This window comes from Moschus berezovskii, chromosome 9 (genome assembly GCF_049115385.1).
Source record: "Moschus berezovskii isolate FMDL1 chromosome 9, NW_MosBer_1.0, whole genome shotgun sequence".
Classification (NCBI taxonomy): Eukaryota; Metazoa; Chordata; class Mammalia; order Artiodactyla; family Moschidae; genus Moschus; species Moschus berezovskii.
The window spans coordinates 58,141,692-58,161,279 of NC_142468.1; the positions used below are offsets into that span (position 1 = coordinate 58,141,692).

A 19,588-nucleotide genomic window follows, 5' to 3' on the forward strand; every position below is an offset into this window, starting at 1 on the left:
GGAATTGCTACTTTATATGGTGACTGTATGTTAACTATTTACAAAACTACCTGTTTTCCAAAGTGGATGTATCATTTTATATTCCTATTAGCAATATATGAAGGTTCCAATTTCTCTACATCTTCACCAATGCTCGTTGTAATCAATTTTTTGTTGTTGTTGTTGTTGCTGCTGCCCTGGGTGTTTGTTGCTGTGTGCAGGCTTCTCATTGTGGTGGATTATCTTATTGCAGACCACAGGCTTCAGCAGCTGCAGCTCGCAGGCTCTAGAGCACTGGCTCAGTGGTGCATGGGCATAGTAGCCCTGTGGCATGTGGAACCCCCCTGGACCAGGTTTCAAACCCATATCCCCTGCAATGGCAGGTGAATTCTTAACCACTGGACCATCAGGAAAATCATATTATCAGTCTTTTTTATTATAACGATTCAGTATGAAGCAGTATCTCACTGTGATTTTAATTTGCATTTCCCTTATGCCTAATGATGAACATTTTTTTATGTACATACTGGCCTTAGGTATTTCTTCTTTGAAGACATGTCTATTCAGATTTTTGACTCATTTTTTGATTGGGCTGTCTTTTTACTGTTGAGTTGTAAGAATCTTTTATATATTCTGGAAACTAGAATCTTATGAGACACGACACATGATTTACAAATATCTCTCCTATTCTGTGAGTTTTATTTTCATTTTCTTGATAATGTCATTTTAAGCATAAATGTTTGTTGATTTTTTAAAAAACAAAGACTACTAGCAGCATTGGGAAGTGCTCTTTCAAAGCCGTTGAGCAGGCACAAATTTCTTGTTTCAGATCAAGTGTTATGTCTTCAACTTAAGTGTACTCTTCTTTGGTCCTGATGGTTGTTGTAGAGTTTGTTCCTTGCCTGATCTGTACTTGAAGCAACAGTTTCAAGTGGTAAATGAAGTCTAATTTGTCACTCTTCATAACGAACAGCTCAGCACCCCCTCTCCAACACCAGCATAAAAATAAATTATTTTAATTTTTATGAAGTCTAATTTATCTTTTTTCTTGGCTACTTGTGTTTGGGCACCATATCTAATAAACCATTGCTCAATTCAAGGTCATAAAGATGACAGATGAGCAAAAATTTAATATATACAAATAGCAAAAGATTATTCAGCCTTAAAAAGGAAATTCTGACACATGCTACTTAACATGGATAAATCATGACAACATTATGCTAAGTGAAAAAAACCACTGACAGAAAGACAATGTATGATTCCACTTTTATGACATACAGGTGTCAAAATCGTAGAGAAAGACAGTAGAATGGTAGTGGCTGAAGGGAGGGGGAGAATGGTATATTATTGTTTAATGGGTACAGAATTTCAATTTGTAAGATGAAAAGAGAAATAAACAGTGGTGATGGTTGTACAACATTTTAAATTTATTTAATACCACTGAACTGTATACTTAAAAATGGTTAAGATGGCAAATATGTTATGTGCATTCTACCACAATAAAATTGGGTACTTGTGCTCAGAAATTAATCTTCTGGTGGAAAAGAGAAACACAGTTGTAAGCAGACAACCACAAAACAATGTGATGTGATGAGAACATACACGGAGAAATCAAACCTGGCAGCAGAGCAGGAAATGAAAGGTTTCTCAGAGGTGACATTTGACCTTCATGATAGACAAGCTAACAAAAAGGACAAGTTAACAAAAAGTTTACTCCCACCAGGAAAACAGAAGTAACAGAAACAACATCCAATTGAAATTTACTAATACAAAGCTGAATTTACAAGCTATAACCTCAAGGAGAAATGTGACTGAGACACAGATGTACAAGTCTTATACTCTTACCTCTTGGATTTCATCTGGGACAGTTGAGTCCATCAGTCTGAAGAGCAGATTTCGAAGTGGACCTGCCTGTCTCCCAAGGATGCTAGTAGCTACCCCTCCCGCAAGTGCAAGAGCAAGGTGATTTGAAAGCAGCTTCAGGCACAGTTTGAGGAAATTGTGGTGTTCCCTGAAACCAAATAAACTGCTATAAACTTCTAGAATATAAAAGTGCACATGCTATCTACTTTGGGTAACATTTTTTTTCTCTTTAAAATTTTTTTCAAATTATGACTAACAGTAATTTTAAAAACATGGTTCATGAATTTATGGATAATTTTTCCTAAATCTTATTATCATTAAATATGCATGTTGAGCTCTTTTTTGATTATAAAATTTCATATAATTGAGGGAGAAATTGAGTAAGAAAGAATAACTCAAAATTCAAAATGAGTAATTAACAGATATGTGTGCACGTGTGCACTACACACAGACACATAAAAATACACACATATATATAACATACCTTGATGAAGGGAAAGGGAGTGGGGGAATCTCACTGTTTATTTTATCACAGTATCTCTCAAGAAATGAACGAAGGTGTGAGAAGGTACTCTCTTCAAGATCTACACAATAAGGTCGGTGCCAGGCAACAACTTGTCTAGAAGGAAGCATAAGAAAATCATGAAATACCCTTAACATGAAATTTTCACACACAATCAAAAACAAAAATTAACAGTACTAAAGTTGAAAGATGTCAATAAGATATACAAAGACCTTTCTGATTATAAAGCTGATAAGAACCCTTCGTTTTAACAACTGAAGAAGACCAAGAATTTGCTACTTCTAGAATTCTTTAAGAAGAAAATATATAGCCACTACTTATTTTAGGAGGTCTCGATATTCATTCACCTTAAGTCAAAGTGCTGAACTGCATGAATTACTACAGCCCCTTCTGGTTCTTAGGCTCCATAAGATGTACAGTTCATATTAAGAAAAACAGCCTGACTCTGTACAGTGATATCTTGAAATGTAGTGGGTGGGCCAAAAAGTTTGTTCAGGTTTTTCCGTAGGATTTACGGAAAAGTCTAAAAGAACTTTTGGCCAACTCAATACTAAAAGAAAACATATTCAAAACTCGTGTGAAAATTTTCAAGATCTTGGGAATCATTTTCTACATATAAGGTGGAAAGCTACAGATTTAACACTGACACTAAGTTATTTATATTCAATTTATTGTATTTTCAGCTTTTCTTTTAGAGGGTAATTATCTATAGATGTTTAAAATTGGTCAGAATGTTATAATAAACCACATCTGAACCAAAGGTTTAGAATACAAATACAATATGTTGCAAATTATTCATTAGCCCATATACATCTGAACATAGCTGAAATAACTCCCAAATTTCTTAAAATTCAATCTTCAAATATTGGCTAAAATTTACCTGATTATCTAAAAAGACATGGTTATCATGTTAGGAAAAAGTTATTTTTCTGCAAAAAGTAACTTACTTTGTCTAAAAGTATGGCCACTGCTTAAAAACACAATGACACAGATAAAGGGCATGAAAGTTAATTAACTATTATTAAAAATCAATGACATCTAGTTCTGATTTTGATTATTTTAATTTAGTTTCCTCCTGATAGTGGACACAATTTTTAAGATCAGTATCTGGAAAGACAGAGAAGGAATTCAAAATGTTTAAAAGACATTTAAATTAAGGTAGCATTTTAATGTACAATATAACTTCTTGCTTATGAAATACATCTAACCTCAACATTCAGACTGAAAGATATCTAGATGGCATCTCTATGACAGTAAAAAAGCCATTATCAGAAATATTCAGAAGAGTATTTGAATAAAAATAATTTAATAAAAATTAAAAATTATTTTGCATAAAAATTATTATTGAATAATAAATGAACAATGTTCCATTATTTCTGCTTTTGTTAGTGTTTTTGCTGTTAATAAAACACAGGAAATTTTAAACAGGGGCACACTTACCTGTCCCTAGGAAGAGCAGTCCATGCTAGACTATGTGATGTTCCAGCAGAGATCTGTTGAATAGCTATGCCATCTAAGCCACTTACTTTCTTTGGTTTAGTAATAGGACCTGTGGAGTTTCCTTGTCCACACTGTCCCATTGAGTTATTTCCCCAGGCATAAACTTCATTATCTGAAAACAAAACATAAAGAACAAAAGAAAACTCAAATTTAAATGTAAAACACTGGAATTCCCCAGTGGTCCAGTGATTTAGGAATCCACCTGCCAATGCAGAGGACACAGGTTCAATCCCTGGTCTGGGAAGACCCCACATGCCACAGAGCAACTAAGCCCATGCCCCACAACTACTAAGCCCACATGCCACAACTACTGAAGCCTGTGCACCCTAGAACCCACAATTCGACCACAACAAGAGAAGCCACCACGATGAGAAGCCCATACACTGCAACAAAGATCCAGCACAGCCAAAAATAAGATAAATAAATAAATGTAAAACACTTATGAAAGGTAATATTTAACACTATCTCTTTAAAAACAAATGATCTTACCATGAGAAAGAGCCAAACAATGACTGTCTCCAATAGAAATATCAACTATTCTTGTGGCAGCCAGTTCTTCAATAAGCTTTGGTCTCAGTGCAGTAGCTTCTGATGAACCACAACCTAGACAAGCTCCACAGCCCCAAGCATAGACCTGAAACAAACAAAAATACACTATACGTTAGGATTTCCCTGGTGGCTCAGTAGTAAACAATCCGCCTGCCAATGCAGGAGACACAGATTTGATTATTATCAGTCTATCACCATAGCTTTTGCTTTATGGTAGAAAGCAAAGAGGAACTGAAGAGCCTCTTGATGAAAGTGAAAGAGGAGAGTGAAAAAGCTGGCTTAAAACTGAACATTCAAATAACTAAGATCATGGCATCCAGTCCCACCACTTCATGGCAAAAAGATGGGGAAACAATGGAAACAGTGACAGACTATTTCTGAGAGCTCCAAAATCACTGCAGATGGTGACTGCAGCCATGAAATTAAGAAACGCTTGCTCCTTGGAAGAAAAGTTATGACCAACCTAGACAGCTCATTAAAAAGCAGAGACTCTGAAGGTCTAGTCAAAGCTATGATTTTTCCAGCAGTCATGTATGCATGTGAGAGTTGGACTATAAAGAAACCTGACCATCGAAGAATTAATACTTTTGAACGGTGGTGTTGGAGAAGACTTTTGAGAGTCCCTTGGACTGCAAGGAGATCCAACCAGTGCATCCTAAAGGAAATCAGTCCTGAATATTCACTGGAAGGATTGATGCTAAAGCTGAAGCTCCAATACTTTGGCCACCAGACGCAAAGAGCCATCTCATTAGAAAAGACCCTGATGGGAAAGACCAAAGGCAAAAAGAGAAGGGGACGACAGAGGATGAGATGGTTGGATAGCATCACCGATTCAATGGACACGAGTTTGAGCAAGCTCCACGAGTTGGTGATGGACAGGGAAGCCTGGCATGCTGCAGGCTGCAGTCCATGGGGTCACAAAGAGTCAGACACGACTGAGTGACTGAACTGAACTGATCGCCACAGCTAGACCCTTTCCACCACCAACGAACAGAGGGAAGTTAAAACATGCATGGAGAAAATAAAAAGTTTAAAGGGATTACACAATTCTGACTATCTTAAGCCTGAGTAATCCTTTTCCAGAAACACCTTACCCTCTCAGATTATTTTCCATCTGGAAATATTCTCCTTGATCTCTCTTTTGATCACCTTCTTGCCTTCTTAGTTTATATCACTGATTCCAGCAAGATCTAGTCTCACTTTCCCCCACTATTCATGAGTTCTAGGAAAAGGTTTAAAGGGTGCTTAGTGCTAGAAGACTTTTTAAAATTATCTTAATACAAAGAACATGGGGCTAACAGGAATTCTATCTAGCTTACACAGGTCAAATCAGAAAACTTCGTTCCTTCTCAGATACTCAACTACTTCGAACAGGAGAAAATATTTCCTTTCAGTAGATTAACATTAAAATTTAAATACGATTATTACTTTTTAGTCACCTGGCCCTCTGAAATACTCTCAACCTTTTATGCTTATCCCTTAGTCCTACCTGCCCTGTTGATGTCAAAGCAAGTGAAGACTGGCTTCCAGCACAAACTTTACGAATGAACATTCCTTGTAAAGCTTCAATAACTTTAGGTTTATACACTCTGTTGGTATCACCATGGCCAAGTTTGCCTATAAAAACAAACACATTCAAGTTAAACAACTTATCTGTTTCAAAGAAACTTTACTTTTTTTCTAACTATTAATGCTGATAAACATCACTAACCTTTCCATGACTTACCTGACAGATTGTTCACATCTTAAAAAGCTCATCTTAGAAAACTTAGAAACATCTTAGAAAACTCAGAGTTTCTGATAGCAGAGGATATTAACAAATGAATGGTTTCATTAAAATAAAAAAAACAATAAACAATAGGTTTCTTTAATTTCAAGCAATAAAAACCACTTTAAGAGAGATACAGAAAATTCATTTACTGTCTTTCTCCTCTTTAATGGTCATATTTCTAACTTCAAATTTGCTGATAAAATAAACAGGTCCTCTATAAGAATGTGTGGTCTTCTCAGATGGCACTAGTGGTAAAGAACCTGCCTACCAAATCCAGAGATATAAGAGATGCAGGTTTGATTCCTGCAGGTCGGGAAGATTCCCCTGGAGGAGAGCGCAGCAATCCACTCCCAATATTCTTGCCTGGAGAATTCCATGGACAGAGGAGACTGGGACAGAGGGCTACAGTCCATGGGGTTGCAGAGTCAGAAAGGACTGAAGTGACTTAGCACACACATTCAATAATGTGTATACATATAATTATTTTTCATTTTTTTTAAAGACTCAATAATTCACCAAACAGAAAACTTGGCAAATCACCAGAAGGGGGGAATAAAAAAAGGCCAAGAAACTCCCTAAGAAGTAAATACAAACTAAATAGCATTTTCACTATTGAAATTATTTTTTAAATCATCTTAATTTTAATTGTCAGTAATGTTGCGGAATATAGGGAAGTGAGCATTCTCATATTGCTGGTGGGAGTGACGAAGAAACGTAGGAAAAGATTGTCATTCACTATTCTGTTTTTGATACTGAAAAAAACTGGAAATAGTCTAGATATTCAACAATAACAAACTGCTTTGTAAGTTTTGCTAAAATCACATGAAAGAATACTTTGAGCCATTGAAAAGAAAAATGTACAGCCATGTTTGTTGACACAAAAATATTCATAAGATACTATTAGACAAAAACAAACAGGTTGCAAGATAGTATCTATGGGATAGATAGGTCTGCTTTCTTTTTTTAAAACATCTATTTAGAAATATATGCACATATTTATATAAGTGCATATATATATAATATTTAGATGTCTATCTCCCAAAATTTTAACGTTCATGAGCAACATTTGTTGAAACAGTTCATTTAAATTTTTTCAATGTCAGAAAAAACATTTGCTCATCTGCATTTGCGTTCTCTACAATAGGTTTGTACAACTGAAAAATAAAATTTTTAAAACTCAAGGAAAAAAAAGGCCGTTATCCATAAATAATTTTTTACATACCATTGTCTCCTCCTCCAAAAGACCATACAGTTCTCCCATCTTTAGATAAAGCAATAGTATGTGAACTGCCACAAGAAACCTCTCCTACGTTGCTAATGTCTTTTACTAATGTTGGAATGTTACGGCTATTACTGTCACCATGACCTTGGATAAAACACACACAACAAAGAAATAATGTTAACTCTTTTTCTTTAAGTCATTACTTCACAGGTAGAATAAACATTACAAGTTACTTACAGAATTGAGGAATTTTTAAAGTGTAATTAAATATGAAAAACTGAATCATTTTTAGTATCTTCGCATCTAATCTTCTACGCTGCTCCCAATATGAGGTACCCAGTTCCTTCAGGGAATCAGTAGAACATTCTATCATGCTCCTCTCATAGCACATATCTATAGCTATCTGGTATCATGTTAATGTTAACTTGTTTTCACTACCTCTATATTACACATTTCAGGATCACTTCAGGATGGTAATCTTTCTTATCCCTGAAATCCTATAACGCCTATAGTAAATATCTGCTAGATTTAATTACATCTTAAAAGCAGAATCTAGGTACTCTCTATATAAAATCATCTTTCTCTGAGCTTAAAACTAAAAAAAATAAACAGTCTTTGGCCTATTAGTCTCACTGGTTCTCAATAACCATTGTCATTTCTATTTTTCTGTGAGAATACCTTCAATTATTAAAAAATCTTACCTAATCTTCCAAAATCTCCTTCACCCCATGTGTATAATTCACCATCCTCTGTGACAGCAGCACTATGTCTGTATCCAGCCGACACACAAACAACTACCTGCATTGCACACAGAGTGAATATGATGAATACAAAGATGCTAAAATACAGAGCTCACATTTGATTCTATGCACAGAGACTTCAGAGATACTGATATTCACAACTCATCCAGGAAGTGCCATGTACACTTTAGAAGCTTTTGCTCAAGACAAGGGTGCCTAGCTAAAGGGTCAAGAAAGTGCTGAAATACAGCCAAAGCTCTGTTGGCCAAGCCACAAGCTCTGACTTCTACCAAGAAAGGACAACTTTTCTTAATTTCCACGAAGAGATTGTAAAGGTTAGCAGCACCCTCTCACCCCTTGCCTCCCCGCCCCAAATACATCGATCTAATCACTTGTAACAATACTACATCACCAACCAACTCTTTACTCAAAGAGCTGAATGGAGCTGAACACTCATGACACAATGAAAAATTTTTAAATAAAACATTTAAATTTTAAAATATAATCCAGTGCTGGTTAATCAAGAAAAATTCATTACATAATAGGGCTAACTCTCAAAAACACACTGACTGTTACCAATGAAAGAAGATCTAAAGAGTATATAAGTCTATATCAATTGAATGCCTGACAGTATCTCTTTACCCTCAAATAGCTAGAGTTGATAAGTAGAATCAGGGAAATAAGGGTGTATGGCAGCACAATTTGGGGGATCACTTATACCTTTTAACAATGATCAAATTCACTAACTTCTGAAAAATAAACAGAAAAATATCTGTACTAATAACCACATTTTTTAATCTGCAAAACTCAGAACTCACTTTAGAAAATCTAAGATTCAATTTAAAATACTGAGCACCTAATACATTTTAGATAATCTATTAAGAATTTCTGAAAATTTTACCTGCAAATTATTAATTCATTTTTGGGGACTTTTTCCTTCATGATATTCATACTAAGTTATTTTTAACTGGTAAAGTTTCCACTGTAAAATGGAATATTAAAAGAATATAAGTAGGGAATTCCCTGGAAGTCCAGTGGTTAGGACTAAGTGCTTTCACAGTGGTGGTCTGGGTTCAATCACTGGGTTTAAAGTCATGAAACAGGGCCACAAAATTAAAAACAACTGGAATTGAGAAAAAAGGTACTAGAAAAACTAAACCCAATATAATTTTAAAGAGTATTTATCTGAAGTTTCTTAGAGCCCCATATTCAACACTTTATCAAAAGATCCCTTGATGTTAGGTGGAATGTTCTAAGGCTCACTGCTTTAAGGCTGATGTCTTACACATTTAAAGTTATAATAAAGTAAAATTCATTTGCTCCAGCAAATACCAGACCACCTGACCTGCCTCTTGAGAAACCTGTATGCAGGTCAGGAAGCAACAGTTAGAACTGGACATGGAACAACAGACTGGTTCCAAACAGGAAAAGGAGTACGTCAAGGCTATATATTGTCACCCTGCTTATTTAACTTATATGCAGAGTACATCATGAGAAATGCTGGGCTGGAGGAAGCACAAGCTGGAATCAAGATTGCTGGGAGAATTGCCAATAATCTCAGATATGCAGATGACACCACCCCATGGCAGAAAGTGAAGAGGAACTAGAGTCTCCTGATGAAAGTGAAAAAGTTGGCTTAAACTCAACATTCAGAAAACTAAGATCATGGCATCCAGTCCCATCACTTCATGGCAAATAGATGGGGAAACAGTGGCTGACTTTATTTTTCTGGGCTCCAAAATCACTGCAGATGATGACTGCAGCTATGAAATTAAAAGACGCTTACTCCTTGGAAGGAAAGTTATGACCAACCTAGAAAGCATATTAAAAAGCAGAGACATTACTTTGCCAACCAAGGTCCGTCTAGTCAGGGCTATGGTTTTTCCAGTGGTCATGTATGGATATGAGAGTTGGACTGTGAAGAAAGCTGAGCACCGAAGAATTGATGCTTTGAACTGTGGTGCTGGAGAAGACTCTTGAGAGTCCCTTGGACTGCAAGGAAATCCAACCAGTCCATCCTAAAGGAGATCAGTCCTAGGTGTTCAGTGGTAGGACTGATTTTTGAAGCTGCAACTCCAATACTTTGGCCACCTCATGCGAAGAGTTGACTCATTTGAAAAGACCCTGATGCTGGGAAAGATTGAAGGCAGGAAGAGAAGGGGACAACAGAGGTTGAGATGGTTGGATGGCATCCTTGACTCAATGGACAAGGGTTTGGGTGGACTCCGGGAGTTGGTGATGGACAGGGAGGCCTGGTGTGCTGTGGTTCATGGGGTCGCAAAGAGTCGGACATGACAGAGTGACTGAACTGAACTGAACTGAAAATTCATTTGATGACCAACCTTATCAGACAAACTCCCATGAAAGAAAAGTATCTCACTTTTAATCCTGGAATAAAATAAAATTTAAATTTTGAAGGTTTTTATAAAAGAAAACATTCATAGAAAGAATGCAATCTTAAAATGGAGGAACTTACAAAATTGCATATAATTTTAAGTTAGGAAAATGGCTTCATTTCTTTATGGAAAGGTAAAAGAGAAACAAAAAGAGGAGTTCTAGATTCAATTTCTAATGGTGCTAATTATTTGTGTGTGACCTTGGGCAACTTACTTAACCACTTTTAATGCCTCATTAAAGTTTTTGTTAAAATGCCATTTACTCCAAGAGAACCTTCTGATCTCACTATCTATTATCACACCCCATCAGTTAGTATCTGTTACATTACTCAATTTTTTCTTTACCATTATTTGAAATTACTTTATATGTTTGCTTACTTATTATCTCCAGCCCAGAGATTAAAGATCCACAAGAGTAAGGATCTTGTCTCTTTTGTTCACTGTGCTGTGCTTAGTCACTCAGTCGTGTCTGACTCTTTGCAACCCCATGGACTGTAGCCTGCCAAGTACCTCTGTCCATGGGGCTTCTCTAGGCAAGAACACTGGAGTGGGTTGCCCTCCTCCAGGGGATCTTCCTAACCCAGGGATCTAACCCAGATCTCCCACATTGCAGGCAGATTCCATACCATCTGAGCCACCAGTGAAGCCCAAGAACACTGGAGTGGGTAGCCAATCCTTTCACCAGAGGATCTTCCCAACACAGGAACTGAAACGGGGTCTCCTGAATTGCAGGTAGATTCTTTACTAGCTGAACTACCAGGGAAGCCCCTTTTGTTCACTATTATATGTCAAATGCCTAAAATACTGCCTGACACTTGGAAAAGAAAGTGAAGTTGCTCAGTCGTGTCCAACTCTTTGCGACCCCATGGACTGTAGCCCACCAGGCTCCTCCATCCACTGAATTTTCTAGGCAAGAGTACTGGAGTGGGTTGCCATTTCCTTCTCCAGGGGGTCTTCCCAGCCCAGGGATCAAACCCAGGTCGCCCTCATTGCAGGCAGATGCTTTTCCGTCTGAGCCACCAGGGAATCCCATGTAAGGTACTAGATAAATATTTGTGAAATGGATGATTCTGTTTCCTATCTGTAAAATGAAAATAATAACTACTTTAACAAAACTGTTAGAAGAATTAAAATTTAAAACTATATGTGAAAGTGTGCTGTAAACCATCAAGCAGACATACAAAAGATAAGCCAAAGGGTTAGGAGGGGGGCTACCTCAGAATACACCAAAATCTGAAAGGTATTATCAACTATAGCAATCATAAGTATCAGTGCAACTAATTATTTTTAAATCCAAAAAGAAGGCACATACCTTTCCCTGCAGAGGGCCCTGAATAAGCTTGGGATATTTCTGTGTTGAACTATTTCCATGTCCCAGTTTCCCATAATCACCATCTCCCCAACTGAAGACTTCTCCTTCTGTAGTGAAAGCTAAAGTATGACCATCAGATCCTTTAGAAGATGAGACCTTTTTAATGGACCTGTGAGGCTCAAATGTTAACTTTTTTAAAGTAGATTGATTATTAGAGTCTCCAAGGCCTAGTCTTCCATAGCTGCCTTTACCACAAGCTCTGACAGAGCCATCTGTAGAAATGACAAAAGTGCAGTATTGTCCAGCTTCAATCTATAAACAGAATCAGATATAAAATGCTTCTGTGAGAATCAAAGTATAATATTAAAGTTTATCTTACCAAAGAAGCTCAAAGGAAATCTTTTAAAGTAGAAATGCATCTCCACAGAGATTAAGAAGTAAACAGAAAAATTAAGAAAATTATTAATGGCCTATTCACATTGACTTCACTGTTAATTCAAATTAATGTATATTTTATCTTTTCCGGTTATCTATCCAGTTTTGGCTCAACGAAACAACAAAATGTTGCAGCCTCCTTTAATATAACTGATGAAGGGAAAGAAGTAAAATTTTCCTGTAATTCCTTAAGGTCTGTTATAACAAGAAACATGTAATATTTATTCTAAATTCATTTGAGAAAAATATATATTTTAATGAAAATATAGAAAGTTCCAATTTGCCCAAAAGATAGCTACAAAGGGAAAAAAGTGATCACAATAAGAAAATGAAATGCTAATATGGCAAAAGGAAAATTATAATTTTTACCTAGTCTTATTTACTATTTGTGTTGAATATATGGTAAGTCTGTTGACATTCATAATTCTTTTTAAAACTCCTGATGCAAATTTGATTTTTTTAATTTATTTATTTTATTTATACATTTAATTTATTTTATTTATAAAAGTTATGAACTGTAGAAAGTTTTACTTGTTGGGTCAAATGCTTGTTGCTTCAAATGCTTGTTGCATGTGAAGTGCTAGTTACAAGAAAATCAAATACCTTCAATGTATAAATGCTATTAAGTTTTTAAAGGACTCTGGAGTATAAGTAAGTTTGTTTAAAGAAATTTAGTCTATTCAACCTGAATCAGCTCTGTCAAACATTAATTAAAAGCCTCATTTAAAATAAATAAATAAATAAATAATGGTGGTGGGAGGGAGGGTTGGGAAGTTGGCTGGAGGTGGAGGTGGAGGTGGTGAAGTTTATTAATCTAATTAAAAATGAAGTTGCATTTCCATTTTCCAAAACCACCCATTCACCAGCGTACTGTGTCACTAGACATTATGTACGATTTTACTTTGCAACAGAAACCATTACATTTAAAAATTCATTACAGCAAGGTTAGTTAGACACATGATGGATGCAGCTTTAATCCTGCCATATATTATTACAGTTAAAATGTAAATGATGAAAAATATTTTGTGCTAATCAGCATTTATGTGGAAATGTGTTTTACAGTGATATATGGTGTTATATTTCTATTATTGTGATGAAAAAGAAAGCAATACAAAAAGACGAAGTGTTTATTAAAACATGAAAAAAAAAAGAAATAAATGGTTTTGCAGCACTGAAGAGATTATAGAAAGTAAATAAGCTAGATCAGACCTGTTTTATGTAGTAATTTTATAGTTTATTTTAATTATTTCAGTTGTAAAATATTGTTATACTGTTCATTAGTTCTGATTGTTCATATTAAACTATTGTAATGCAAATAAATAAATAATTAGAAAAAAAAAAAAACTCGGAAATACTGTTAGGAAAATGAGGGACTTAAAATATTTTTTCTATAAAAATGCAAAAACTGATGCAATATAGTACAGAAACAATACAGATAAGAAAACAAGCAAGAACATTCACTTGTAAATACAAAAACCAAAAAATTCCCACTCATAACATTATTTAAAGTAAACTCTGTCATCTACCAATTTGTAAAGTATGCAGAGAACTCACAGTCTGAGCATCAGAGAAACTAGGAGCCAGTTTGGGTTGTAGTATTTTCTCCTGCGTGCCTTCGACCAACTGATGGCTGCTATTGCTCCCCCAAACATAAACCTCACAGGTTTCTGAAACAATGGGAGTATCACCAGTCTGAATGCTATCAGGGCTAGCACATGTTCTTGAGTAATCAGAAGCCATTCTGCAAACCTATTAAAATAAGAAACATGCAATGAACACTTAAGACATTTTTAGTATAGATATTTTTATAAATATTCTCTGAAATTGTTGACTTTCTTTCTTCTAAAACTATCTGAACTGCTCAAATAACCTAAGAACAACACATCCAATCTTAAACACAGATAGCTAGATTATCTATTCCTACAGAAAAAAATTCACTAAAAGATACTAACAAACATGGCAAAAATGGGGAGAAGACACAATCAACTCTTATACCTAAATATTTTATTAATGCATAAAACAGCATTATAGAAAAACAAGTAGAAAAACTCCACCTTTAATAATCCCATCACCTTAATATATGTTACCTTTTTTTTATATATGTCCTTCCAGAGTTCTGCATATACACGTTTTTTAACAGTTATCACAGTGGCTATACAAGTGATGACACAAAAGAATTTTCTTTGTCTACCGAGTCTTCATAATTGAACCAACAATATTTCATCTGATGTAAAAATCACAATTTACTTAAGCATTTTCCTTTAAAAGGACATTCAGATTCTTTCTACTTATTCGTTATATAAGCCATTTTTAACAATATAGCTGCTGCTACATGTTTAATCACTTCCCTTAGTAGAGAAATTCAGAAATGGGACTATTATAAGCAAAAAATGACAACAATCATATGATTCCTGAAACATACCATACCAAACTGCCTTTGAAACTGGTGTTATGATATTATGAATAAAATGAGGGCTTTTCTAAAAACAATAATGGCCCAGAACAATTCAACACTCACACACGTATCTACACATATCTATACATGTATATATGTGTATATATATGTGTTTGTATATACCTACACATAGATATACATATATCTATATGTATATATCAATATATGTATATTATCTACAAAAAAGATCTTCACGACCAAGATAATCATGATGGCGTGATCACTCACCTAGAGCCAGACATCTTGGAATGTGAAGTCAAGTGGGCCTTAGAAAGCATCACTACGAACAAAGCTAGTGGAGGTGACGGAACTCCAGTTGAGCTATTTCAAATCCTGAAAGATGATGCTGTGAAAGTCCTGCATTCAATATGCCAGCAAATTTGGAAAACTCAGCAGTGGCCACAGGACTGGAAAAGGTCAGTCTTCATTCCAATCCCAAAGAAAGGCAATGCCAAAGAATGCTCAAACTACCGCACAGTTGCACTCATCTCACACACTAGTAAAGTCATGCTCAAAATTCTCCAAGCCAGGCTTCAGCAATATGTGAACCGTGAACTTCCAGAAGTTCAAGCAGGTTTTAGAAAAGGCAGAAGAACCAGACATCAAATTGCCAACATCCGCTGGATCATGAGGAAGCAAGAGAGCTCCAGAAAAACATCTATTTCTGCTTCACTGACTATGCCAAAGCCTTTGACTGTGTGGATCACAATAAACTGTGGAACATTCTGAAAGAGATGGGAATACCAGACCACCTGACCTGCCTCTTGAGAAACCTGTATGCAGGTCAGGAAGCAACAGTTAGAACTGGACATGGAACAACAGATTGGTTCCAAATAGGAAAAGGAGTACGTCAAGGTTGTATATTGTCACCCTGCTTATTTAACTTATATGTAGAGTACATCATGAGGCGCGCTGGGCTGGAAGAAGCACAAGCTGGAACCAAGATTGCCGGGAGAAATATCAAAAACCTCAGATATGCAGATGACACCACACTTATGGCAGAAACTGAAGGGGAACTAAAAAGCCTCTTGATGAAAGTGAAAGAGGAGAGTGAAAAGGTTGGCTTGAAGCTCAACATTCAGAAAACAAAGATCATGGCATCTGATCCCATCACATCATGGCAAGTAGATGGGGAAACAGTGGAAACAGTGTCAGACTTTATTTTTCTGGGCTCCAAAATCACTGCAGATGCTGACTGCAGCCATGAAATTAAAAGACGCTTACTCCTTGGAAGGAACGTTATGACCAACCTAGATAGTATATTAAAAAGCAGAGACATTACTTTGCCAACCAAGGTCCGTCTAGTCAAGGCTATGGTTTTTCCAGTGGTCATGTATGGATGTGAGAGTTGGACTGTGAAGAAAGCTGATCATCGAAGAATGGATGCTTTTGAACTGTGGTGCTGGAGAAGACTCTTGAGAGTCCCTTGGACTGCAAGGAAATCCAACCAGTCCATTTTAAAGGAGATCAATCTTGGGTGCTCATTGGAAGGACTGATGCTAAAGCTGAAACTGCAATACTTTGGCCACCTCATGCAAAGAGCTGACTCACTGGAAAAGACTCTGATGCTGGGAAGGATTGGGGGCAGGAGGAGAGGGGACGACAGAGAATGAGATGGCTGGATGGCATCACCGACTCGATGGACATGAGTTTGAGTGAACTCCGGGAGTTGGTGATGGACAGGGAGGCCTGGCGTGCTGTGATTCATGGGGTCGCAAAGAGTCGGACACAACTGAGCAACTGAACTGAACTGAACTGATATTATCTATATAATCTATCTACATTATCTATATATACACTATATACAATTGTATATAATTATCTACATTATCTATACATACATAATCTATACATTGTATATATATTATATACAATCTATATATACACATTATCTATATATGTACATCTATATGTATATATAGATATAGCTATATAAAAAATCATGGCTTATTTACCATTTGTGTTGAATATAATGGTAAAGTTTATTGCCATTCATAATGCTTTATAAAAATTCAGGCTTCTCCTCTCCCCTCCTCTCTCCTCAAAACCCTGCCAAAAGCATAGAACCAGGGTTGTCATCACAATTTCCCTAACCAATGAACAGGCCTATGTGAAAGTACCAGTCTCACTGTATTCATACAAAAAACTATGCTTTAAATTTCTTTGAAAACTTCACTGGGGAAAAACAGGATGCAGTCTTTTAACTTCACAGTTCCTTATTAAACAGAACTAAAATTTTCCCAACTACTGTTTACCACTAACTTGCATCCATTTATTTATTAGAGCTCAGTGGACTTTTTATTGACCTGTATGAATCCCATACAATAAAGATATTATTTCTGACTACAGCAGCTGTCAATTTGTTGACTGCTTTTTAAAGTTTTTTTATTTTTGGGTTTTTTTTTCTGAATCCAGCAAAATAAAAGAGGAATCTTTAAAAGCCAATATATTATATCGCCAGACCATTAAATGGGAAGGTATAGAGTAATTTCAGTCAGAACCTTTAAATAGTACCCAAAAACAAGAGAATATGTGTGTCAAATAATTTTCAGTGAACATCAGGAGAGTTCTGAGAACACACAAAATGTGCATAAATAAAGGCTGCTAGTCCCTAATAAAAGATCTGAAATTCTGCTGCCAACAAAAGGATGATGGGCTCAAGTAAGTTAGAATTTATCTCAAGATCTATTATAGTAGTCGCCCGTTTTCCACAGTTTCACTTTTTGTGGTTTCAGTTACTGGCAGTCAACTGTCATCTGAAAGTATTAAATGGAAAATTCCAGAGATAAATAATTCATAAATGTTAAACTGCAAACTGTTCTGAGTATCATCCCTTTGTCCAGTATAGCCACACTACATAAACTACTCACCCATTAGTCACTTCGGAGAAGGCAATGGCACCCCACTGCAGTACTCTTGCCTGGAAAATCCCATGGACGGAGGAGCCTGGTAGGCTGCAGTCCATGGGGTCTCTAAGAGTCAGACATGACTGAGCGAATTCTCTTTCACTTTTCACTTTCGTGCATTGGAGAAGGAAATGGCAACCCACTCCATTGTTCTTGCCTGGAGAATCCCAGGGACGGGGGAGCCTGGTGGGCTGCTGTCTATGGGGTCGCAGAGTCAGACATGACTGAAGCGACTTAGCAGCAGCAGCAGCAGCATTAGTCACTTAGTAGCCATCTGATAATCAGCTCAACTGCCAGTATTTCGGTGCCCGTGTTCAAGTAATCCTTATTTTACTTAATAATGGTCCCAAAGTACAAGAGGAGCTATGCTGGCAATTTGGATGTTCTCTTACTGTACCTAATTTATAAATTAAGCTTTAACATAGGTATGTATATATAGGAAATAACATGGTATTTATAGGGTTTGATACTATTTACAATTTCAGGCATCCATTGGGGGTCTTGGAATATATACTGAAGTGAAGTGACAGTCATTCAGTTGTATCCAATTCTGTGATCCCATGGACTGTAACCAGCCAGGCTTCTCTGTCCATGGAATTCTCCAGGCAAGAATACTGGGATGGGTTGCCATTACCTTCTCCAGAGGATCTTCCTGACCCAGGGATCAAACCTGGGTCTCCTGCATTGCAGGCAGATTCCTCACCATCTGAGCCACAGGGAAGGCCCATTATATACTGGGTGGATTACCATTCTAAAATAAGGCTTAAAAATTCATAGCCTTCCTTCCCTGATCCTCACAAAAAAGAAACAGGAGGAGAGGTTGAGGGGACAGGGAAGGAGAAGGCGAAGGGAAGGGGAGAGGGGAAGAGAGAGAGGAGAGGGAAGCGGGAAAGAGAGGAAGAAGTAGAGGGAATGGGGGAGGAAGTAAAAAAAAAAATTATTCAAAAGACTTAAGAAATGTTTTTTAAAAACAACTACGGGGTGGGAAGAATTCTAGGAAGATGACAACAGCAGCAGCAATGTAGTTTTTCAAACACGGAATCACTGTACAGAACAAAAAGAAGGCAAAACTCCAAACTCATGCTTAACATTCACAATAAAATATAGTTCCAATAACTCCAAAATATGAGCAGGTGCAGACAAACCACGACCAAACACAGAATGTGCATAGTAATATATCTGTACAGGAGGAAGCCAGAGAATATCTGACAGATCTAAGAGTAAGAAAAAGGCCCCAAACAGCCAACCCACTACTCACCAGAAAGAACAGTGAGCCAATCTAAGCAGTTGCAACTGGGAAGAGCTTTGCCCTCTCTAAAAAGAAGGTAAGTACAAAGGATCCATGAGAAGTTTGAAAGAAGCTACATCAATCTAATTCGGTGACCTCTTGAAACTGACAAGCTAGTACTCCCTTCCAGAATAGAGCCCTCATGTGAAGCAGAAACTACTAGGAGTGGAATAAAAGTTTAGCAGAATGGGAACAACAGAGAGAAAAGAGAGAAGCTAAAAACAAAAGGTGGGGAGGGGAATATGCTGGAAACCATCTTATTTCTTTTTTTTAAATAACATCACATAAAAACAACAGAGGAAGGGAGTCTTTGGATTTAGAAAAGCGAACTTGAATCTCATCCCATTCTAAAAATTTAGGAAAATAAAACAAATTTTTCATAAAAATAAGCAACAGAAAAGTACAAAGGTCAAATTCCATGTGAAGCTATTACTGGGGGGCGCAGGAGAGGGAAGAGACTGAATAATATCACTACTTTTAAATAAAAGCAAGCCAGAAGAGAACTGCCCACAAGACATATCAAACTGTAACCTATTTCAAAGCCAGCTAAAGGGATTGAGAAAATGAAACAAGATGTGAAAGAAAAGCACAAATCTGAAATAGACTTGTTCAAGAATAAGGTGACAGACTCAAAAAAGAATTAGAAATA

The 19,588-nt window shown here is 36.5% G+C and overlaps 1 protein-coding gene across 8 annotated transcripts in view; it reads right to left on the bottom strand.

Annotated features, from left to right (window-relative positions):
* The window catches only part of HERC1 (HECT and RLD domain containing E3 ubiquitin protein ligase family member 1), a 222,225-nt gene that overhangs the window by 132,644 nt on the left and 69,993 nt on the right, over positions 1-19,588 (bottom strand). For all 8 annotated transcript variants that reach the window (XM_055435446.2, XM_088839676.1, XM_088839675.1 and 5 more), the window contains exons 4-12: positions 13,845-14,039; positions 11,856-12,167; positions 8,109-8,205; positions 7,408-7,551; positions 5,904-6,031; positions 4,355-4,499; positions 3,806-3,977; positions 2,327-2,461; positions 1,825-1,990 (exon numbers count right to left, since the gene is read on the bottom strand). In XM_055435446.2, coding sequence (XP_055291421.1) covers positions 1,825-1,990; positions 2,327-2,461; positions 3,806-3,977; positions 4,355-4,499; positions 5,904-6,031; positions 7,408-7,551; positions 8,109-8,205; positions 11,856-12,167; positions 13,845-14,039 — 1,494 coding nt within the window. The remainder of the gene's footprint in view (positions 1-1,824; positions 1,991-2,326; positions 2,462-3,805; positions 3,978-4,354; positions 4,500-5,903; positions 6,032-7,407; positions 7,552-8,108; positions 8,206-11,855; positions 12,168-13,844; positions 14,040-19,588) is intronic.